Below are 25,234 nucleotides of genomic sequence, written 5' to 3'. Positions count from 1 at the left end.
TGTCAAAAACGTGAGCTTTGGAAAGACTCAATGAGTATTGTATAGTATATGAATGTTTATGTCTCTTCCACCTAATGTCTGCAACACACGAGGAAAATACCTTTGTGAGCACACGCAAGGCCATTCCCCCTTCCTCCCAGTGAAGCCGGCCAGATGAAAAAGCAGAGGCTTGTGCTGCCCTGCTCCACCTCCCCCAACTCGGCTCGAGCCGCTTCAAGCATTCACATTCCCCCGCAGCACCCAAGGCCACGGCCTGCCACCTGAATTATTTACAACCCAGCAGTAAACCCCGGCCTTAAAACACAGATCCAAAGGCGCCCTTTCTTAGGCTCCACGACTCCCCCGGCTCACCTTAGGTTAATGGCCCCTGTAAAATTAGGACACCCAATATTATGGCAACATTACAAGAACACATCCATAATGACTTCTAACAAGACATGATAACACGGACCGCCTGTCCCATGCCCCGAGACCCAACCCCACGACCTCTGATACCCGGTCAACAGGACGATGGTAACTCTGTATTGATGAATCACCAACAGACCCCACTCTAGGTGCATTCCTCCTGTGTTGCATTAACCTGTAGAATAACCTATTAGAAGATTTACCAGGGAAGATAATATTGCAAGGTTGAATGACTGCGGTATGCCTGGCCCTAGGGCAGAAAGTCAGGAAAGACATTCATCTCTGTCACTGGCCACAGTTGGCACAACAACACCGTCCGGAGGAGCCCAGCTGATCTGCCAGGCCCAGCCCAACCCACGAGGGTAACCAGTGACGTCCTCCAGCCACAGCAAACCACATCGCAGCAGCACCCATAGCTAGTCGTCGCCACCCAATCCCCACGAACTTGTGCCCCCTATAGCATGTAGGTTCTTATGACGTTTTTCATGTGTATTTGCATGTAGATGTCAGTGACCACTAGAGGGCAGTGAAGATACATGAATATCACCAGCAGAGGCGAGAATGTAAATAAACGCAATACTGATCTGACGAGAAAAAATGACAACATTCAGGCCTGAATAGATTGGTGTGGTCGAACAAGGGACAGGATACCATTAAGGATCTATGCACGAAGAGGGCAGTCGAAAGGGAGTAAAATTCTAAACCCAGTTTCCCTCCCATTTGATGTGATGCCATTAGGGATATTTTATATTAAATTGTGATTTTCTAAAACATTATGTTCCACACATGTGCTTACGAGTTAGATTTCTCTCAAATAGGTGAATCAAATGATGCTAATCTCTTCTCAGAAATACATATGATATTCATGTAACAGATCTTATTTTCTGACACTTTCATGCAAATATTTCTATTTCCATTCACAATATCAGCCTAGCCGGCACAGACGTTAAGATATATGCATCACTGCTGTGACTTTCTGGTGCTAAATCATCAACATTCATATAATATGCAAAATTAAAAGAATACCATGAAAATATCATTTTATATTTAGCTGATATCGTTTTTCAGTGAACAATTGTAAAATAAAAGTATGTTGCTACCACACACTTATCAAAAGATATTCAGGAAAATATGATCCCATATGTAAAATATAAAGTTGCACTTATTTTCCCTATTTAACACAACATTACATAGAATGCCCCTTCCCTGGGAACAGACCATGTGGTGTCAGTCTGAGGCTCAAAGGTGGGTCGTTTATGACCCATGAGAAGCCTGCTTGTCATGGCACTATTGTCTGAAGGTTCTTTGAAATTAGGCTGCTCAAAGCCCACATGTTGACAGTCCTCAGCCTCAAGTGATTATACACTGTCACAGATGCCAGACTCACTGTCTCTGCAAGCGTGAATGGATTCCTTAATGGGAGGCCGGTTTCTTGAAAGTTTCTGATAACTTGTGCCAGTCCACTGTGAGCCCATGTTTCAGAATATGTCCTTCTAGGGAATTCTTGGACAGACCCAGTGACAAACGGAAACGGGCCTGCTTCGCAGAACAAAGAGAACATTTTATTCTTCAATGGCAGAACTCAGTCAAAGTGTATAGCCCAGCGGTCTAGCACTTAGTTTCAGTTCTTTTGAAAATACTTTTTCCCCAGCACTGTTGTTGGGATCAGAGAAAATGCTGTTTTGCTCTTTAGCAATGTGGTTGGTTTCATGTACAAATGTAACATGGCAAGTCACTAAGTCATTTTTTGTTTTTTTAGAAAGGGGCATTATAATAAATACCTTTTATACTTACTGTCTAAATTGAATTATTGTGTGCTATACTGTGTAGCCTTGTGTGCTATACTGTGTAGCCTTGACTGCTCTCCATTGCTACCTTGATTGTGTTTTGACTAACCTCGCACTATAACTAGGGTGGCCTCGTAAAATCTGGCCACAAGGCCAGATTCTAGCAATCCATCTTAACAAAGGAAATATACTCTGAAGGGGAATAGATTAAACCTTAGCCCTTTCTGCTTGCGTAAGTACTTAGGAGGGAGGCGGTATATACATTTACTGTGCATCCTGGGAAATTAGTACATATTTCAGAAACTTAAATGCTTCTGGAATTATAGATTTGATAAATAGACTCAAAATGGTATGCATATTGGGAGATCCCCCCCGACTCCTTTGTGTAATGCGCAAGCACAGAAGAATTATTTTGGAGGCAAAATGAGATCTCACTGTGTACATACCTAGAAAAATAACCTAACTGATGTCTTTCCCTGGTTACAACAAGCAGGATTTTGTCACTGGTGCTGAACCACTCAAGAAAAAGGGAAAGTGTTAACTGTTATCCATTTTCCCATCTTTAAGGTGCCCATTGAAAATGACGGACATGTTTACACATTAATACAATAGAAATACCATGGAAGGGTTAAGCAAACATTCAGGTTAAACATGCATGCACCCTTTTGCAATTAATTTACATGCAAGAATATAAAGTAGCCTGTATTTAAATTGAGCTCACTAGAATGCTGTTTGAGATTCTCACATGTCTACTGTGTAGAGGTGAGGTGTGTATTCCAAATTAGAGATTAAGATAGGCAGGAATGTTTCGATATCATTTTGTTTTCACCAAATAAAAGCTTTATCCGGAATCCTCGTACACTTTTTAACCGATAGTGAGCGTGCGCTCAAGATAAACCGAATATACCTATGGGGAGTATGTGGTTTAAAAAGTCTACACAAGTTAAATAGCGCATTGCTCATTCTTCATTGTGGTAAGCACTGACATTGAGATTTCATAGACGTATAATATGTTTATTTTAAAATGTATTTAATTATTTCTTTTTCATTCATAAACAGACATGCTGTGCATCCCTGTGCGTTTCTTGTCCTGAAAGGGGAAGGAGGTGGCAAGGAATCAAAGCAATTGCCCTGCATATCCCAAGTTCATAAAAACAAGTTTGTTGAAAGAAAACTGTTTGCGCATGATTGTGGTGGGGATTTCCCCCGAATTAGCTGTTACCCGATTAAAACATCATAGACACATAAGACCCTATTATGTGTTTCGTCCCTCGGACTGGTGGGACCAACAAGTCCTGTGCGGTCCACCAGAATTTTGCGGCCAGACAACATCCAAAGTGTACTGGGACAATCTGCTGGGCTGCTGATCCGAGGACAAGGGACTTGCTGCTGCTCCGGTTGTGTCACAAGCTAGAATGGCACTTTGCATGTCGTCGCCTGGTGGGCTAAGATCATCTCTCCAGCTGCTCTCCTTGATGAAAAGGGGCCTTCCCGGAGCCAAAACTTTACAGCAGCAATTAATCTCGCCTGCCAAACCGTGATCAGGGTTTTCTTTGCTGCTGCCTTGCTTTTAACAGTGTCCTGATGGCCTGATCAGGATGTAGGACCCAATGTGGCTGCTGTCCGGAAGTGTGTGGCCTGTTGAGGTGCGTATCTGTCAAGAGTTCAGAAACAACTGCATAGGCAGGCTCAATCCTGACAGTCTTCAAACACTGCACCAAGACCCCTTAGTCCTCCACTGACAGGACCAATGACAGAAGAATCCCCAGTGACTCTTGGCACCGTTTGGGTGGTCACTCGGAATATCAGAAGAAGCTAAGAGTATACGTACCAGTTTTTGTGCCCTCCTCACACTATGGGGATGATATGGGCGGAAGGTCTAGTTGCTACCACTCGTTTGCCTGGCTAGGATTGGTGGATGTTAGGAAAGATTATTCTTTTAGCAACTATCCCTCCATTGACCTCAATGGAACTCGCAGCTATTTCGCTAGTCCTTAAACCCTGACCTGACTCTATAGTTAAGTAAATCCTTTTTGCTTCACTTACCTTGCTCAACTCATTTATTTTGAGAGAACTGGTCGGTCTTCATGGTCATCAGTTCAGTGGGACTATCCCCTTTAGTTATTTCTGTAGTCCTTTTAATGTAGTAAACATCAACTTACAGTGAAGTGCTACAAGGGAACGTTGCATCCCTTTTCTTTTCAGTAACATTTGTTCCCTATTTGTATGTACCCAGGACAGTCTGGTGGCAATGAATCACGTTTAATACATTAGGGTGTCCTCCCATGCCCCATCTTTCTTTAACTGCAGAATTTCATTTCCGGTACCATATACCCAAAATGTATGTCATGTGGGTTAAGCAGTGTCCTTTGGCAATCTTGTTCTTTGGCCTTCTTCCGAACTTTTCAAGTCTGGAAATTGCCATATACCCATGCACTTACGGGGGATCTGGCTTTGATTCCTGGGCAAAGTGCTCTGTGTGGTGGACTGGGTGCAAATGGCTGTTGGGACCGTTTGATCCCAATTAACATCCATGGCAGAGCATTTCTGTTGTTGGGCAGATGTCAGTTTCACAGCTGTCCATGACTGGACAGCTCTGAACTCTTCCAACGTGCAGGTCTTTGACTTTGATGGGCTAGAGCACCCCGAGCCCAATTTTGGGATAAGAAGAGGAACCAGACATCTGTTTCAAACATTGTACCCTGGAGCCAAGAAGAAGAGGGGCCCACATTGAAGACCCAGGAGACTGCTGCTATAGATACCTGCAGTACCAAAGCCATATCCTTGTGAAGCCCTGGGCTTTTGCAAGAATCCTAGAACCACCTCTTCCATGCTCTGACTAACTGGTGAGACTATCAGTCCTGATCTCCCCATGAGAAGCCCGTCACTAGAAGCTGACGGAGGTGTCCATGCAGTGAGCCAACCAGCCTCTGCAAGGGCATCTCCTCTGCACTGGTCACCGTTCAGAGCTGGAGCTCAGGACTCGGGAAGTCGGGCCTTCCTGTAGCTGGTTCTTCCCCCTCGCCACAAACTCTGTGCGTCAACACTTGCCTGGGGGTTTCTTCTCTGCTCTGCCTTGCCCTGAAGGATTTTTCACGGCGTGGGACATGTGGTGGCTGCTGTGCTGAAGTGCCTGGAAATCTAGTTTAATGTCTGCCAGAATCATTTACTGCGTAAGTGGGCCCAATCCAACCCTGAACTTCAGTTACACCACCTGCGGACCATGGTCCTCCATCTATGGGACCAACGGCAGAAGCATCCCCAGCGAGTGAGAGTAACCTAGCGATGGTCACTAGGAAAATCTGATTAAGGGGTATACTTAACAGTTGTCACACACCCCCATCCACCAGAAGTATTGTATGAGTGTAAAGTTCACTCCTCAACTTTTGCGTAGCGTAGCTGGGACTGATGGGACTCTAGCCGAGGATCTCAGCCCCAGGATAACCCCTAGTATGGTGTGTATTAAAGTATCCCTAAAAACTATTTATAGATGCCTTCCAAGGTGCTTGACGTCTAACTTCTACCAAGCAACTGGCTTTGGCGAAGCTTGTTCTAGGGGGACTTAAGACTTCCACCTCCCCTTTGAAGCACTAACATGTAAATGTTACTCTGTTGAGGCTTTATGTCTATTTAATTTGGTAGGGAAGGACTTCTGAAGCCGTGTCATATTTATAAGGCAGAGTATATGGCAATTAATTTAAAAGCACTATTGTTCTCTTTCTTTATTTAATCACTTATAGAGTGCGCTAAACCATGGGGCATCAAGTTGCTGTTAGAGTAATTTTCAGGCAAGACAAAGATTAGTTCTGGTGTGAGGGGAGGGCCCCCCATTCAGGTTACACAAAGAGCCAAGTGTTTAGGGCTTTCCGGAAAGCCCAGTAGGATTGCTCAGCTTGCAAAAAAGGTGTTAACAGGTTCCAGTGTTTGGCTGCCATAGTTAGGAAGCTCGAGCCGCCGGCTTTGGCACTTTTACATTTCAGCAGGACAAGAAGGTGGGTGTAGGCCGATCTGGTAGGTCTGGTAGATTGGACTTTTGTGATGTTCTGTGTGAGGTAGAGGGGGGGAGGGGTGGCGGTTGGAAAGGCATATATGCATGATTGACAACGTTTCGAACAAGATCCGTTCTTGAATCTGGAGCCAATGCACATTCTTTCTTGCTGTGATGTGTTCTCGTTTCGGGATGTTAAGTTCTGCTCAGACCGCGTTATTCTAGATAACTTGCTGTTAGGAAAGATTTCTCTTTACTGCACCTTTCCTTCCATCTTTATGGACCCCCAAAACCTTTTTGCTTTTATCTTTGATGCTGACCTGCTCTTTTTGCAGTACAGTAAAGCCTTTTATTTTATTTTTTATTGTATATGGTAAAAAAAACCTTTAAAAAAATCGATACAAAATTTATCACATAAATAAAACACATAAAATTCATACATTCAGAAATTATTTTCCTAAAGATTGATACAAAGCAAATGACATAAGCAATAAACTTAACATGATACTGATGCAAATTCATTAATATATCAAATTTCACAAAAAATCTGTTCAATTTTTGCCATAGTGCCTCACGAGACAAAATTGAATCTGAGTACATAAAGTGGCCAAACCTAGATTGACGCAAATCTTCAAAAAAAATGTACAATATATGACTACATGTTTGAGGGTCTCTAAAACCTCAAAATCATTACAAAGACAACTTGATCCAGGAGCAAACTTTACATCACATTTACCGCATTGGAGCAACTTTTCATTAGTATGATACAAGTTGAGTTTGAACCGAAGATACATCCTTCGAGCGGCAGAAGATGGAAATTGCATGATGTATTTCGATCTAACGCCCCACTTTCTTCGATACTGGGCATACTCATAATAAGAACTATATAGTCCTATTCTGTCCGCCTGACAGCTCCAATAATATAAATGCAGTTTCAGTTTGCAGCTAGATAGACCCAGTAATAAATCCTCTCTCCGAATTCCTAGTAATGTCGTTAAATCATTCATTTTGCCCGCGTATTCAGTTAATGATCTCACACACCCTATTTTAAGTAGGTGTTTTAAGTCTTCATAGAGGGAATTACTCGGAGGGTCAAGAATTTTTGCATAATTATTCAATAAACGCCAGTTCCGTTTTGCAGATAATGGTAAAAGACCCAATTCATGTCGGACAATGTCATTCGGCACAGAAGGGGCTAAGCCAAGTACTTTTTTCCATATCCCCCCCCCTGTGCAGTATCCAATATGTCATCCACCTCATATAGGCACATATCAGTTATATAAATAATTGTTGGCTCGACTTTTGAAAGATAAAACTGAAGGATGGGCAAGAGTGAAAATTCACAATATTTGGCCATAATTATGCGCATTTGTGATATTAAGGGTTTGATTCTAATTTGAATTTTTTCCCTCCACCAGGAGTTAGAAAAGGCATCAGTTACAGGGTAACCCAGATATTTAATTTCAGAGGCTATTTCAATAGGTCTACCGTCAATCGACCAGTTATAGGAACACATTTTTTTTTCCCCATCAGATAATATAACAATCGATGACTTAGAATGGTTTACTCTTAAATTATGAGATGCAGCAAATATGCTAAATGCATTGATCTTATTCTGCAGACCAAAGGGGGTTTTGTCAAGAATTAGAATATCATCAGCAAAACCAATGTAGTTGAATTTAAGGCATCCTATCTTAATCGGGTAGATAATTTCCTTTGCCCAACAATCCTCCACATGGCAGATGTATAAATTAAACAAGACAGCTTCCAACGTGCAGCCTTGTTTTAACTCAATTTTGGATGGAATCGGGTCAGTAAGCGCGCCCTCCTTATTGAGTCGCACTCTATAGTTGGTATGAGAGTGTAATAAGGCAATGAGCGCTACCAAATGACCTGGGAAGCCCATTACTAGCATCTTAGCCCATAGTAATTCTCGCAACAGTGTGTCAAACGCTGAGCTTAGATCTAGCGCTGCAATATAAACAGCACCCATATGGTGGTGTTTAGTATTCAGTTGGATGTGAGATATTATAGTGGCGTTTAAAGAACAGCCCATATGGCGTCTAAAGCCAATCTGATACTTTGACTATGTAGAATTCTTTTTAATAAATTCTTGGAGTTCTTTGAGAATTAGCAGACAGAAAACCTTTGAAGAGGCATCCATTAGGGCAATGGGTCTAACATTCAAAGGATCATCTATTGGTCCTTTTTTGTAGATAGGAATAATAATAGCAGTACACCATGATTTGGGTACGTCTTGCAGGAAAAAGATAGCATTGAATCTGTACTTTAGAATCATTGCTCACAAATCGGTATCAGATCTATATAGGCATGCAGGAATGCCATCAGGACCAGTAGCCCTCGAAGGATTTAGCTTCATAATAGCCCTGGATATGTCTTCACGTCCCCAAGACGAAAGAGCAGGAATGGCCTTGCTAATGTCAATTCTGGGATAGTTCAAGAATTGATTCGGTATATCATATTTGGATTTGATTAAATTAAACCATACATCAGCTGATATGCCATTTTCCTTTAGACCATCATTAGAAGCATTCAATGTCCTCAGTATCGACCATATTTTACGTGTATCACTTTTCAGTAAGTTATGCATCATATTACGATTATAAGTAGAGTTTTGTTCTTAAATTATTCATTGCAGTTTTATAACTATAAAGTATATTTATTTTTTAAGGAATAATAATCAAGCGGTTCAAGGACTAACTTGGAGAGTTGCCGAATCTAATAATTCTTACTCTGCTTTGCACGGAAAATTTCGATATTAAAGACATGTAAATGCTGTTTTTTGTACGAGGTCAATTCTCTTTTCTTTACCATCGCAAAGAGATGATAATCAATCCTCTCAGCTAAAAGTATATCAATTGTACTTGGAGCAAGACATAAATCAGTCGCAACTATGTTCATCACCGGATCAGCTTTCATTCTTCTTGTCAACTGATGGCAGAGAGAAGGGTTGCATCTAACCGAAAGACCTACCCGATCATTTTCAAGTAACTTCAGAAGCTGGTTAGATAAAAAGAAAACGGCTATTTATTTTCACCTTTAGAGAGATTGCATGGTGATCACCAAAGCTCCATTTTTTATGTGGGTTAAGTCATGGGAGTTCTGCAAAGTGGAAGATTGAAAAAAGTGATCAATGTGTGAGTACAACCCTCCTCTTGACCATGTGTGGACAGGACCCTTTTCATCAATGGGGACTACTTGAATATCCCAATTAACGAAGAAATCAACCCATTTTTTACCATTCTTCATAGAATTACTAGCATTTGGCAGGTTCCGCCCCATACACGTCATCATACAAGCAAGAGGAATTAAAATCACCACCAGCCACGACACCCAAATGTGTATGTCGGGTAAATGCATCTTCAAGGATTGTATCAAGTATACTAGTAGCTTCATTAAACGTGATTGTACTCCTATTCCAATATATACACATGATGAAAAAGGAGTTTTCACATGGTATACCTGTTAATTCAATAGCTATTACGAAAGCATCTTTGTATACACATTTCGTGGTGAGTTTGCAGGCGTTGCTAATAAGAATTGCTAGCCCCCCCAGAGGGTCGGCCCTTTTCCCCTCTTAACACAGGCTGAGTGTAACAATCAAACCCTTCCACATTAAAGTGGGTTGAATGCATAGTTTCCTGGAGTAGTATAACAGCAGTGTAGGCCTTAACATTCACTGTGCCCCAACATCTGTTAAAATAAGCCAGCCCACAACTGTTCCAGGAAATGCATTAAAATGGTTGATCATGCTGCGTAGGGCTAGGGTGGTACAGCCAAGGTGGATGCAGGCACTACTGTACGCAAATTATTATACCATGACAAGGTGGCAGCCATGGCCAAAATCTGTTTAACAAACTCTTCATTAATGTGGGGTGGTTGTACATTCTCCATATTTTGATTTACTATAACAGCAGGAGTACTCAGTTTTTCCCAAAAACTTTTTGCCTCCGAATCAGAATATAGGAGAAAAGGAGTTAGTCCCACATAAACAAAGTTCTCTCTTTGCTCCCAGACCAATTTCATGACCAGCCTGGAATAGAATCCACAGGTCATCCTGTCGTCGTGGATAGTGGACAGTCTCACCCAGTCTATATCATCCAAACCAATTGTTCTAAAACAGGGGATAGTATGGAAGGCTTTCAGAAGTGAGGAACGATTCAGATTGAGTTTAGAATTGATCTTTGGATCACTTTCCCAACCCAATATAAAGTGTGGGTCTTCAATGAGGTCAAGATCATGGATGATAACATTTTGTTTAATATTTAAGCCGCCTGTCACACCAACTATAGGCGGGGCTATCTTTTTTGTGGTTGACCCAGAAGCTTTTCCTTTATGTTTCACAACATTAATAGGTGACACATCTTTAGTGACAGGCATCTCATTCATGTCGTGCGATAACCGTTTTATTCTTGATGGATCGTTGCCCAGCACACCCATCATCCATGGCTCATCAAAAGTAAATTTAACAACTCGACCTTCATCCACTGTCTTCAACTCCGTTTCACCTATTCCCTTTTCAATAGTTTTGCTTTTATTGCAAGAAGTTTGCTTGTGGGAGATAGGGTAAAATTGGGAAAGAGACAGCTGTAGCCCCCCAGTCATGGTGCCAGGGGGAATCGGACTATTAGGTGGTACAGTTTTACATTCCTTTATCCCCTTTTTCCGGTAAGGTTCTTACTGTCTCTCTTTTTAAACCCTACTTTATTAATTGTCTTTTTCTGGTCTTGATTTGTATTGGTAGGATTTAACTCCAATAAAACTCTAGATTCGTCATCAAGCTGGGAGAGATCGATGACCGCCTTGTTCTCAGATACGGCAGTCGTTAATTTTTAATTGGGCAATTGGCACTGCCCTTGGTTGTTTCTTTGTTAGTGCAAGTGCTTTAGCCCTCCTTTTCGTTGCCTTCCCAGCAAGCCTTTTTTCTTTGCGAATTAGAACAACCTTATGATTCGATAATGAATCATATTCATCTTGGTCAGGTTGAGTAGGTGGACTCCTGTCCAAGCGCTCTTCAGTAAGATCGATCAGATCAGTCAGAGGGGAGGGACTATTTAGTTAATCAGAATTGTCACTCACCTCCTCTACAGGAATAAGGATCTGACTCAAAGGATGTGCAGGACCGGAGTCAACCTTCAATTGCTCCAGATGACTTTCAATTTTTTGCACAGAGGTTAACACTTTGGATATTTCATCAATATTCTCATCAGTCTGTGTATGAATCGATTGTTGGATAATTGGGGTCAATACACTGGCAAAAGATTGCGTTTTTATTGGAGGGATACCAAAAATCCCATCAAATTGGTTGGCACTATCAACCATGGCCTTCATAGTAGTATGTCTTTATGATAAGGCGGCCACAGCATCACATGCTAACAAAAGACCTTCAATTCTGTTGGTTTTGTTTGTAAGTTCCCCAAATGCTGCTCTCATGATTCTGATCTCATAATGCGAGCGCTCGTGCCCTTTATCGAGTAAGTCCAAAATTCTCGCCAATACGGGAAAATCAGGACTTAGTGATGGTACATCGAGAGTAATGTTCTCTGAGCGGACCTCGTTATTAGAGACTTCCTTATCTCTATCATTCAGACTTGATTGGAACTCCTGAATATCTATGGTCATTCTGTCATTAAGTGCAGTTTGAGCACTCTTTGCCTTTGGCGAACTCACCAAAGGTTTGCTGGCCGATACATCGATAATGAGATCAGTTTCCCATACCAGTTTGGACTTTTCGCCACCCAAAACTCCAGAGTTGTAATTAGGTAAAGTATTATTATTTTTTTTTTTTTGCATGATTGCTCAACATAAATACGTCCTCTCATCCGGCCAATCGTTGATTAACTGGCGTAGAAGGGCCAAGAGATAGAAGTACACGTTTGCTTAATTCTGCCTCAATTGTAGTGTCCATCAGTGAGCAGTCAACTGTATCTTCTTTATAAGTTAAATTGGTAAGACTATACATACCATTGTCGCAAGTTTGCAGCGAATTGGATTGAGATAGACCCGTTTGGTTACTATTGTTCAGGTCCTTTAACTTGAATTTTGTGTTTGTTAAAGTACTATCTGTATCATAATTGGTGCAATGTATTGTAATGGGCACGTTACATTTAGATGAAATACCCATTTCTTCCATAATCCTAGGTCTAGCATCTAAGGATGGACTAAATAAAGTTGCACCTATTTCCTCTCCAACATCTGATCTTATAACCTCTGATGGCATAGCCGAAATCCCAGATCATAGTACAACTGGTAATACAGGCGTAATCTCATGATCATTGTTAATATGCATTGTACTTTGTGAATCATTCAGTTTCCATCCACTTCTTAACCCATTCACCATTCTGAAGCAATCACAAGTGATAATAGTATATTACTTATTTTCAAAGATGGAGGGGGAACGAGTGCCGGGATAAATCGGAATTCAATTGTTAGGAACTGGTTACTACAGCCATTAAAGTCACAAATTAAGGATGGTTAATCAGCCTAACAGACAAATCAAATACTTAACATATTAATAATTACAATCTCCTACACAATGCACATAGATTTTTACTTGTAGCAGATAGAAACAGGAGACCCTTGCTTCCGCCGCTCCGCCGAACAGCCCAACAGCTAAGTGAAAAATCCCAGTATAATGCAAAAGACAGTCCTGTAGCAGCGCGTTACGTGCTTTAAGCGGCAATGCAAACTTCTTCTTGCCGACGCCGTGTCAGGTAGCAGACATCCTAACGGCAATAGTCCAGCAGGAAAATCAGAGCTCCCAGCCCAACAGCCACATTTCCGGAGCACTTTGGATGCGCGCCTTTAGCTTCACTGCACTGGCTTTTGCTCATATGTTATGGAGAAACTGACATGTCCTTCAGGCTGTCAGTACTGGGAAACCCGGTTTCCCTTAGTGGAGTTACAGTGTTGCTACTTGTAGTTACTTTTGTATCACTTGTGGTAATTTATCATTGTACAAAGCATTTTACAATGCAGTACAATGAGGTACACTTTTTGTTTTGCCCTAGACTAACACATTCTTGGTTACTCTTGGTGTTCTAAAAGGATAAGCTGGTGGCAGCAGTGATGTTTTCCCATTTTTGGGGATTTATTGTTTCAGCCTTATTGCGTTTGGCTACTATCTGTGGCTAGAGTCCAAACATGGCTGTGCCACATGGTTTTTTACTTGTCCTTTGGCCATCTTGTTCTTTAGCCTTCTTCCTTGCCCGTGAGACCAGGAAAATACTTATAAGGCGTTCCAGTGCCCGGGAAAGCAGAAGCTTTTGGCGGGCTACTTTAGGGCTGTGTGCGCGTTTGATGGCAGGATGTGGGTTGGAACTGTCTGGTCTCAATACTCAAACCGGAGTCCGTATCTTTGAGTTATATGCATGAGTGTTTCCACCAGTGGTACCGATTGGACCCCTGGAAGGGTGTATGTGTGGGCTACTTTTGTCATTGGCTAGTGAGGGCAGGTGCTCTTCCCTGACTTTTAGGATAAGAAGGGGACCCCTGCACCTACTCTTCAGAGATCTTGGAGAAACCTGAAGGAGCCAAGACTTCTATCCAGCTGTGAGACCTGCGAAGAAACCAGAGACCCGAAAGAGGGCAGCCTGGCTACCAACTTCTGCTGCTGTCCTGCAGGAGCCCTGTCTTGCTTAAAATATTTAGCAGTCCTGCGAAGAAGCTGCAACCCTGGGAGTGGAGGGAACATTCCATCCTAACGTCTGCTCAGTACCCTGCAAAGCAGAGCCTTCGGAAGTGTCCCGGGACCATCATGTGGCTGAACAGCTCCAAGTTTGGGCTACTGTGCTTCTGACGTCACCGTTCAGAGTTCCGACCTGGAACTTTGGGGATCATCAGCTGGCCCTACAAGACTCACCTCTGCGAAATGTTGGCATCCTAGCATGAAGGGGACCCGAGATAGGAGGGGAAGTCTGACCGGAGCAGTTGAGTCCCTTTGCGTCGTCATGCTGCGGCGACCACAGTCCGAAACGCTTACCTGACCAGAGTCGAGTCCTGAGGTGTCTCCTGCATCGAGTTTTGCTGCATGCTTCATTCGAGAGTCCTTGCAGCAGTGAAAGACACCAACTGGATATCAGCTAGAACCTGCAACCCCTGTTAATCAAGGACTGCGACTAATGGCGGGAAAAGCAACCTCGGACCCTCTCCCTTTGTCCTGCCAAGTCTTCCGAAGAATCGGAGTATGGGGGTAAGTTACAGTGGTTCTTACCTACCCCTGAACTCCCATTATAAGTCTATGGGCTTATAATAAACCTTATTCTCACAATATTGGCTTAGTCATTGCTTGCTTGCGCAAGATTTCTGAAAGTTGGGGCTATTCCGTTTAGTTTAGTTTAACGTGTACTCTGACAATTAGAACCCTTCACTGGACCCCGGAGACCCCACCTGCATTTTTTCCTGCCTTACAGAATCTGTGGAACTTTACCTGAACTACTGGGCAAAAGGCCACAGACAATTTAGGGCTGGACTTTTTAAGCTGGGGATCATTCTCTGTGGAGCTGAAGTGCATAATGTAACTTTACCTTTCCTTTGCAGGAGTTTGGGATGAATATTATGCCCTCTGATAAGTGCATGTACATTTGTAATCTATTTGATCTAGTGTTGTGTGATAACTCTACCTGCCAGTAGTCATTCTTCTATAGTGTGCTTGGCCAATAAATGATAATTTGATTTATATACATCCCGTCTATGTAATCTGTGAGTCCAATTGTGACACCTCATTGGGGAGACTTCACATGCTCACCACCTCTGAGGAACTTGGCCTAGACCGCCTGTCACTGCTACCTGAACTGGTTTGGCTACAGCTCCCCAGAGCTGTCCCCGTCACAATATGGGTTTGCCTTCTATACAAAATCTGTCCACCAGGCCAGAGTAAAGAAAATCAGTCCTAACACCTGCAACGTGTGGATGTTGCGCGCTGAAGTGGCTGCAAAAAGTGTACTGCAGTAATCAAGCCTTGAGCCTATAACCTTATAGGCAATGGTAAGGCAGCGGTCAGGGGATACAAATGGTCTTGATGCATTGATCAGTTTTGTTGTGTAGGCTGCGGAAGAGGCAATGGCGTTCACTTGACGGGCCAGGGAGAGTGTAGCATCCAGAAATATACTCCCAATGTCTTCATTGCCGGGGAGACTGGGATGATGGTGCCATCAATGTTAGATGATGCATATTGGGAGTTCAGCTTCTTAACCACTGCTGGCGGCCCAACAAGGAGGATCTCCATCCATTCGTCATTGAGGCAGAGTGTAGCCATCCAGGCCTGGATGGTCTGGTAGACTGTGTTTAAGGAGTCTGCGTCTTCGGTATAGTTGCCAGAGAGAGGAAGGAGGATTTGAGTGAGATCAGCGAAATCAGCGTAAAGGAGGCAATCCAGGCCATAGCTGCAGTCGAGAAGTTGGCTGCCCATGATGAGGTGCTGGCAAAGGATCTTGTGGTCAACCAGATCAAATGCAGCTAAGATCTAGGAGGGCTGGCTTTCCCTCATCCCCGATATCGTCAATCTGGTTCTTCAGGTCCAGCAGGGCCGCTTCTGTTCCGTAGCCTGGGCGGAACCCAGATTGATGCATTCCCATGATGTGGTTGGTTTCCAAGTAGTGCTGGATTTGCAGGTACGCTACATCTAGAATTTTCAGCAGGAAGTGTACTGTTGTGATGGGTCTGTAGTTATTTGCTGCAGCAGGGACAAGGCAGGGTTTCTTCAGAAGAGGGAGAACCCAGGCTTTCTTGAGGCAAGTTGGCACTTGACTGGTGTTGAAGGAGGCAGTGATGAAGGGATGCCTCGGCACAGTCCTAAATGATGGTGGCTGGGCAGATGTCGCCTTTACATCTGCATGGTTTCAACAGTTTGCTTGTGTGTGTATTTAAGTGTGTTTAGCGGTTATATGCTTTCCTTGAATGTTATCTTAATATATTAAAGGCCTAATAATGTATTGTATAGCTTGTTTTAGTTTCATTGCTTTACTTGAATTAACCGATTTTACGGGTCTAGTGTAAAGCGTAGGTAATTTCACTTTGAAATTACAAACTGTGTGTATATAGACCAAATCACCTACCTCTCAGAAACATTCTTTCTGGTGCATGTTCCTCCCACTGATTCCTCATCTTTGATATCCATCTACGAGCGCTGATGCTCTTTGCAAAGGTCTCCGCCACCACTGGGCACAGTGTGGACCTGCCTGTCGCTGCTATGAGCACTGCATCGGGCATGACGTTAGCACCAGTACATATTGAGGCGTAACACCCATTAGCCTTAGTTTTAACCTTTTTCCCTAGAACTTTGATGCTGAGGGACAAAAGAAGGAATACATTACTTAACTTTAAAACCTATTCTCCAGGACGGTCATCTCACACAGATTCTCATGCCGTTTTAATATTCCCTATCGTCAGGCTGTAAATCCTCATTAACATTAAAAGCTGTTAACATTTATATTTTAAAACTGCTGTCACTTTAGTGCTCCTTTAGATCGTATTGCCGCACAGGCAATAGACAGGTCCCCTATGTCTCCACCGGTGGAGGCCATCTTCAGATTTGGCACGTGAAGGTGGCAAAATGAGCCAAGAAGCACCATGAGTGAGCTGGGTAGGCAGGAGGATCACATTTGAATCTATGAAAGAACTTAATGATGCAGAACAGGAGTTACAGGTAAGTAACTTATTCCTCCTTCAGTATTGGATTCAGTATTGGATCTTTCATAGATTCACATACTGTTTGACTAGATTACAAAGCAGGACTTGCAAGAAACAAAAAGGGCAGAGGAAAGAGTCAACTTACCAAACAGATTGCGCAGTACCGCTTGGCCGACCCTGGACTCATCCGTTGAATCCCTGTCAACACAGTAGAACCATGTAAAGGGGTGCAAAGATCTCAATGTGGCAACCCACCCGATATCCACCAGGGGAACATCGGAGTGAAATGCTGTAGTAGAAACAACAACCCTTGTAGAGTGAGCTCTGGGACTGTCGGGAAGGGACCTGCTGCTGATGAAAGTACGAGATGCATGCAAACAGCCATCAGGAAATGGAAGACGTGGAAAGACCGTTTCCCATGGCCAAAGGACCAAATAGCTGAAAAGTGTTGGGAATTGTTTGGTGCTATCGACGTGGAAATTCAGAGCTTTCACAACATCCAAGGAAAGTAAAGAGCATTCAGCCTGAGAAGAGGTGGAACCAAGAAAACAGGTAAAGCCACAGGTTAACTAAGATGTAACATAGAGGGAAGCTGTGACGTGAAAATATGATGTGTGCTAAGACTGGGACTTATAAAAAAAATACTAGGTAGGAAGGTTTGCACGAATAGGAACAAGTTACTTACCTGTAACTGTTGTTCTCCAGCATGGGTCTGGCATGGATTCACATGCTCATGAATATTTCCCGTCGTCAGGCTGGGAATCCTCGGTAAAGAAAAAATCAGTATCAGTTTGTTTTCTGATCTGTCTTTCTTAGTAGTAACCAATCACTGGTCTCTGGGTCATACTGCCCCCAGCTAATGACTGCCCTCTCCCTAAGCCCCTCCCCTGGCAGCCATCCTCAGATTTGGTAGCATGTAAAGTGGCAGTATGACCAAGTGAAGAGCCGCACAGGGGAAGGAGGGAGGGTTCGCATGTGAATCCATGCCAGACCCATGCTGGAGAACAACAGTTACAGGTAAGTAACTTGTACCTTCTCCAGCATGGGGTCTGGCATGGATTCACATGCTCAGGAATATAAGAATACATAGCAGTACACACATGCACAACCACGGGAGGTGGCAAGGCTCAACATTAAGCATCTCTTACCTCCACACCAGGCACACCTTCAGGCAAACAGGTTGCGCAGCACTGCTTGGCCGACTCTGGACTCCTCCCTGGAATCCCGGTCGACTCAGTAGAATTTCGAAAAGGTGTGCGTCGACCTCCACATAGCAGCCCTGCAGATGTCCACCAGAGGTACACCAGACAAGAACGCCGTGGTAGCAGCGATCGCTCTGGTCGAATGGGCTCTTGGACGGCCAGGCAGCGGTCGGTTTGCCAACCGGTGACAGTGCATGATGCAGCCGGAGAGCCATCTCGAAATGGAAGCCTTCGAGAGGGCCTTCCCTTGATTCACAGGTCCAAAGTTCACAAACAGTTGTGATATCTTCCGAAAACTCTTTGTGCGGTCCACGTAGAACTTCAGCGCTCTAGCTACATCCAGCAAGTGCAAATTCCTCTCGGTCGGCGACAAAGGCGATGAGAAGAAAACTGGTAACACCAAGGGCTTGTTGAGATGGACGTCCGACGGCACCTTGGGCATGAAGGAGGGGTGCGTCCTCAGCAGCACCACACTCGTCTCGTGAAAAGTCAAGTATGGAGGCTTGCAGGATAGGGCCTGGATCTCTCCCATTCGTAGTGCGGAGGTGATGGCCACAAGAAATGCTATTTTCCACGACAGGAACTTCAATGGTGCCGAATGCATAGGTTCGAAGGGTACCCCCATGAGCCTGGTCAGCGCCACGTTGAGCTCCCACGCCGGGGCCGGAGCATTCACCAGCGGGAATGAAGGGAACAGTCCCTTCATAAAATCCTTCACCAGACGATGAGACCACAGAGATGATCGTCCGGTAGTACTGGTGTAGCGGGAGATTGCCGCTAGATGTATTTTGATGGAGGCATGAGCCAGCCCCGCCCTGGCCAGCGACAGCAGGTACTTCTGTGCACAGCACCACACACACAGAGAACCTCTTCCATTTGTGTCCATAGCACTTGAGAGTTGAGGACACCCTGGCCTTTGCAAGTACCTCCTTGCAGTCCGCCAGGATATCATACCCTCCAAACTCTAATGCCGCAGGAGCCAGGCCTGCAAGTTCAGCGACCCCGGGTCGTGATGAAGGATGGCGCCTCCTTCTCTGGAGAAAAGATCTGCGTCCGTCGGCTTGACTGGGGGGGGTATGCTGACAAGTCCAGAAGGTCTGGGAACCAGATCTGCCTCGGCCACGCCAGTGCGACGAGGATCATCCTGCACCGGGACCTCTTTAGTTGGTTGATGAGTCGCAGTAGCACCGGCAACAGAGGGAACGCATACAGGAACAGGCCGTCCCAGGGGAACGAGAAAGCAGTGCCCATGCTCCTGGGCTGGGGAAACCTGCTGGCGAACTCTGGCACTTGGAGTTCATCGCCGTCGCGAACAGGTCGATCTGGGGTTTGCCCCATCGTCGGAAAAGCCGATCCATTTGGTCCTGACGCAGTTCCCACTCGTGGCACGAGCGCAGCTCCCTGCTTAGCCAGTCAGCGATGGTGTTTTTTATTCCTGCCAGATGAAAAGGCACCAGAAACATCCCTTGGGCGACGGCCCAATGCCACAGATCCTGAGCTTCCTTGGATAGGGCAGGGGATCTGGTTCCGCCCTTCTTCCGTATGTAGAACATCGTGGTGGTGTTGTCGGTGAAGATCCTCACCACCTTGCCCTTGAGGGACGGAAGAAAAGACCCGAGGGCCCAGAACACTGCGCGGAGCTCCAAGATGTTGATGTGGAGTGACTTCTCCTCCGGGAGCCAAAGGCCTCTCGCGTGAAGATCTCCGGAGTGCCCTCCCCAACCTTCCAGGGAGGCATCCGTCGTCACCGTCACCTGGTGAGCTGGGGTCTGAAACTCCGTGCCCGCCGACAGATGAGAGCGGGTACCCCACCACTGGATCACCTGACGGAACGTCTTGTTGAGAGGGATCCTGTCCTCAAAGCTGCCCGTCGAGTGGACCCAGCCGGCGTCGAGGAACTCTTGTAAGGGGCGCATCCAAAGCCTGCAAAGGTGCACCAGATAAATGCAGGAGGACATCATCCCGAGGAGGGACTTCATAGATCTTACCCTGGCCATGTCCGTGGCCAGCAGACGCTGCACCTTGCCCAGAATGGTCCTAGTCCTTTCCTCCGACGGCGAGGCCAGCCGCGCCACTGTGTCGAGCTTGGCTCCCAGAAACAGGGCGACTTGCGACGGAACCAGGTGGGATTTTGGAAAGTTGATGGAGAATCCCAGGTCCGTGAGCAGCTGGACGGTCTTTGCAGTGTGCTCCACGGCGAGCTCCCTTGTCCTTGCCTGGATGAGCCAGTTGTCCAGGTAGGGGTAGACGTGGATCCCCTGTAGGCGCAGCCGCGCCGCCACCTGTGCGAGGCACTTGGTGAACACCCTGGGTGCCGACTTCAATCCGAACAGGAGGGCCTTTAACTGGTAGTGCCGCCCATGGACCACGAACCTGAGGAACTTTCAATGTCTTTTTAGAATGGGGATGTGGAAGTATGCATCCTCCAAGTCCAACAACGACAGGAAATTGCCCTCCTCCAGCTGTCCCAGCACGTGCTGGAGGGTGACCATCTGGAACTTCTGTGCCTTGATGTACTTGTTCAGTCGTTGCAGGTCCAGGATGGGGCGCCATCCTCCTGTCTTCTTTTTTACGAGGAAGTACCTTGAGTAAACTCCGGAGCCCCGAAGCCTCTTTGGGACAAGCTCGATGGCACCCTTCTTCTCAGTCCTTTTGGCGTCCGGAAGGAAGTCCAACAGAGGGGCGATTTTGAACCACAACTCCCTGTCGTAGCGGGCTACGATAGCCAGGGCGTTGGCCGCCTTGATAGTCCTTGCTGCGGATGAGTTGACCCGTCGTCCCATCGTGCCCAGCTTCCTGCCCTCGCCGTCCGGCGGGGAAGTTGATGTCGAGGCCGATGCCCCGCCCAGCTTTCTTCTTTGCTGCCGCCGAGACGACCGGATCCGGGGTAGGTTGCGCCCGAAGGCACAAGGGGGCAGCATCGGGGTCCCGGTACTACTTCTCGTACCGGTCCCTCTTTGCCGGCGCCGTGGCAGGGTTCTTGAGGAGGGCGAGCCCCTCATCCCAGATGTCATCAAGAAGTGGTACGGCGAGGACCGTCTACCTTTTAGCCTCGCGCCGTTGGTAAAGGAACGCTTCCTTCTTCTCTTCTGGGCAGAGCCGGAAGAGCTTGGATGCCCTGGAAATCATGGCATGAAAGGATCCAATCTCGTCGGTCGGGGACGCCCGAGCAGGGGGCGACGGGGGACACGTCCCATCGTCGCCTCCGTCATCATCTGTACCTGTCGTAGCCGTGTCCGTGCCTGTATCATCCCCGTGGGTAGTAGACCGGGGAGAAGGCAGAGCAGGCCGCAGAGGTGGGAGAGGTGGCATAGGATGCGTCGTCCTCTTCTTATGCGGTCGACTTTCCGAAGGTCCCGGCTCCGGTTCCCCCGTCGGGTCTGGCTCAGGTACCTCCGTTGGGGGGAGAGGCAACCTTGTCCTTATCTCCGAGCATAAGGACTGAATCGCTGGCAAAATGGCCGCCGAAGTGTCCTGCGGCACCGGAAACGGCGGGCGTGAGGGCTCTTGAGTAACCTCGTCGGCGACACCGTCGCTCTCGTCGTCGCCCTCGTCGGGATCTCTCCCGATGCGCTGGGCCTCTTCCACGACTTCGATGAGCTCTTCTTCAGAGGTCGTGTCCGTATGAACGATGGAAAATGTGCGGGAGGGGCAGGTGGCCAACGAGGACTTTGTGGGGGTCTTCTCAATGGGCCTGAAAGACGACTCCCTCCGCGGTGGCAGGGAGACTCTGGGTCCTGAGGTCGCCTCCACTGGCGTAGCCTCCACAGGCTGAGCCAGGGCCGCTGCAACATCCTCAATCGAGGTCTTAGCAGGGTGAATTAAGGCCATTGTCACCTTCTGTTCTTTCCTAACAAATACTATTACTTGTAAGTAATGCATTTTTTTTAGCTTGTGGATCTGTTTCATATTTACATGCTAAGCATGAATCAACGAGCAACATTTGCTTCTGAAGGAGGGTCTGTGGCAGGTAGAGTATTAAATACATTACTTAGCACAGCTTATTCCCCTTGTGAGTGTGCACTTGTTTGTGTTGTAGTGGAAATGTACACTGTACTAAGTGTTGCAGCTATGTGTATGGAGTCTAGTGGAGAATTTGACAGAGCAGTCAGTGTAAGCTTGGTTCAGCAAAGCACTTGATTTGCCAATTAACAGCTGGTTTACTTGTTTACAGCATTCTTGCATACACTGTACTGTTCTGTTCTTCATATATCTGCTTGGAGTCGCTGACTCTCCATGTGATAGAAAGGCTGAGTAGTTAATACAACTGTCTAGAAGATGAGCTTGAGAAAATATGTACTGTAAATACTTGAAATACACAGAAGCTCCAACACAATATATCCATACAAATATATTCCTTATAATAAAATTATGCAAATTAAATCACTTGAAAATATTTTTAGAATGCATTAAAACACAGAAGCATAATCTCAAAGGATATTAAAATATTCACTTCAGAGAACAAATACACCTAAGTTTCAATGTCAGTCTATAAGCCCATGTTAACCAACCGAAGAAGGCAGCCTGGACATTGGGCACTGTAAGCACTAAGGACACAAAGACCACATGGGTGCTTACATCATTCCACAATTATGCTATAGATATGCCAACTATCACAAACTACATTCCTACTCCTCATTCTCATTTTACATGTATAAATCTTAAATGTGTGATTAAGCTTTCTCCCCCCTTGTCCTAGCCCCTAATCGGCCGCCATTTTCTATTTTGTCACAGTACAGGATCTGGAAACTCCTGGCAGGGGCTCAATGTGCCACTCCCCATACAAGCCTCAGCGCTGTTCGACAACTATGGTGGCAGTTGGTGCAGAATAAAAAAACATAACATACATAACAATTCCTTCAAAATAATAACGAAAGAATATTCCTGCGATGTAAATGAAGCCTCTAACCTTGCTCTCTAGAAGCAGTGCTGTTGAGTGGACAGTTTGCAAACACCAGTTCAGACACCCAGGTGCGGTTGTTTCTGCCTTGCAATCGAAAAGTGCAATCAAGAAGAGATCGGTCTAGAACCTTCTGCGTTTCCTCACTTATTCCTTTACACGAAGGAATCCTACAAAAGAAAGCAGTACATTTAATACACTTAAACATTGTTTAATAATAATAAAACGTTCTGAAGGTTATAACTACTGCTTAAATCAACTACAGATCATTAAATATATAGGAGAGCTGGATTGTTCAGAACCCAGAGTCACAGATGATAATATCGTTCAAACATACAAAGTAATAGAATATCAACAAATGTTCCAGAAAATATTCACAATTGGTAGAATGCCAGCACCTGACATGAAGGCTGCCTTTTTCCTTTTCCTCCTCGCTATCTAGGCAGTCAATTGGCATGCATGCCCATTGCAAATTGTGAACAGAACTAACTAGAATTTTCATTACCTTTTGGGGTCTGTAAACGCTGAGCAGGGCCAAAATAATTAACAGCAAAATAGAAGGGTAAGATTCTCCCTGTGTGCTTGTTAGAGACAGAATAATCATCAAGATATTAAATTCTCACCATTGTCTGGGTGCACTTCATTGTGCTAAAAGTTATCATGAGTATTTTCTCCAAGTCCTTGGGCGAGGGATCCCCAAGTTATTCATGACGTTCACAATGGAAGTGTGCCTGTGTAATCTTGCTTTACCCCTAAGGAGCAGGTATGGATTAATCCCAAACTCTCTCCTCTAGCCCCCCCCCCCCACCTCCCCCATACAGACATTTAAAAACGTTGCTCAATTTTGATACTTGCAATCACACCTTTGTATTAAAGACATACCTGTGCAGGTCGTTGCCATTAAAAACATTTTAATTACATTTTTTTGTGAACTGACCAAACTGTGAACGTTGTTTGCCATCATGCTCTGCAGCACACAACATTGCTGTAAAAATAATTATTCTCTCTTAATGTGATGCTTTAAATGCAAAAGAATAGAGACCGCCAAAAAGTTGTAAATTGTGCTACAGAAAAATTAAATAGCTTTACATCATAAATCTGAGTTGGCAAATTAAATCATGGAATGAAAAACCTATTTCTTTTTTGTATTTGCCAAGGCCTGTCTCTTAGTGGCATGAACCCTGCTCTTTCTTCATGCAACATGTCTAACTCTACTTCAATGCCTCTGCTGCCACGAAAGTCTGTCTCTGTCGTGAATTATTTGCTCTCTAAAAAAGGACAGCAATTTTATGTTTTCAATTATTTAAAAAAAACCATTAATTCCTTTTAGTTTGTGTGGTGTACAGGTCGAGTTTAATTCAAGAACTGCCTGAAAGTTTTAAAGTAGCAAATCTATAAACAAGCTATATATTTATCTGTGGTTCACAGTATTGCAAAAACATGGGAAAAGATGGGCAGTCCTCCGGGAGGGGTGTACACAGGGCAGTTTCTAGAGTATATAGCACGCAAGGCGAAAATACTAAAATGCATCCTTATATTGGCAACCCCATATCGTAGCCCTTTCCCAACCTTATACATTTTTGCCTTGGTTTAATCAAAACCCTTTATGATACATACATAAAAGAAAACCAATAAATGCATAGAAACCAGTAGCGCTACCCCAGCAGTTCTTGTTGAGATGTTTAAGCAAATAAATATGTATTTTATGATAATGCCATTGAATATATTTTGAAAGCAGAAAACTGGTTCTTTGAAATATAATGGAGTTTATTGGAGTTATTCCAATCCAGAATGCACCGAGATTAGCTGTTGGCAACAACAGCCTACAGGAGGATTAAAACACAAAACTAAGTAAAATCACAAAAAATATAAAACCTAATCATTAAGAATCGCAAGTACCTCAGGAAAAAAATGATACAAAGCTATTAGTGAGACGTTCTCACCCCACACCAAGCAGGCCCAAAATAAATCGCCTGCAAAGTCAAATTCTGGTGGTGGTGTTACCTTTAAAATAACGATTCCTGATATGGCACAGACTGAGGCAAGAAGTAACCATATATCAATATTTCGACAATACCAGAACCTTTGCAAATTAAGCAATCGGTGGACAAGTCCCTGCAAGTTTCCCAACAGTTTGTTCCAAAGTAGGTAACTGGTGGAGTCGAAAACATAAGTACATATTACGCATTACAGGGAAAAATACACAAATAATTTGCTAAGAGACCATTCTTTCTTGAGAATTTTGCATACTCCTTGTATCGAGTGTATGTGATGATGTGTTCACCAGTGAGTGACCAATCAA

At 44.7% G+C, this 25,234-nt stretch overlaps 1 protein-coding gene across 2 annotated transcripts in view; it reads right to left on the bottom strand.

Annotated features, from left to right (window-relative positions):
• Positions 1–25,234, bottom strand: part of MED14 (mediator complex subunit 14) — a 1,766,813-nt gene that overhangs the window by 689,742 nt on the left and 1,051,837 nt on the right. For both annotated transcript variants that reach the window (XM_069636537.1, XM_069636538.1), the window contains exon 17: positions 22,942–23,102. In XM_069636537.1, the coding sequence (XP_069492638.1) occupies positions 22,942–23,102 (161 nt within the window). The remainder of the gene's footprint in view (positions 1–22,941; positions 23,103–25,234) is intronic.

This window comes from Ambystoma mexicanum, chromosome 7p, assembly GCF_040938575.1.
Source record: "Ambystoma mexicanum isolate Mex_15411 chromosome 7p, UKY_AmexF1_1, whole genome shotgun sequence".
NCBI lineage: Eukaryota > Metazoa > Chordata > Amphibia > Caudata > Ambystomatidae > Ambystoma > Ambystoma mexicanum.
The sequence above is the reverse complement of the archived record's forward strand: the minus strand, read 5'-3'. Positions and strand labels throughout refer to the sequence as shown.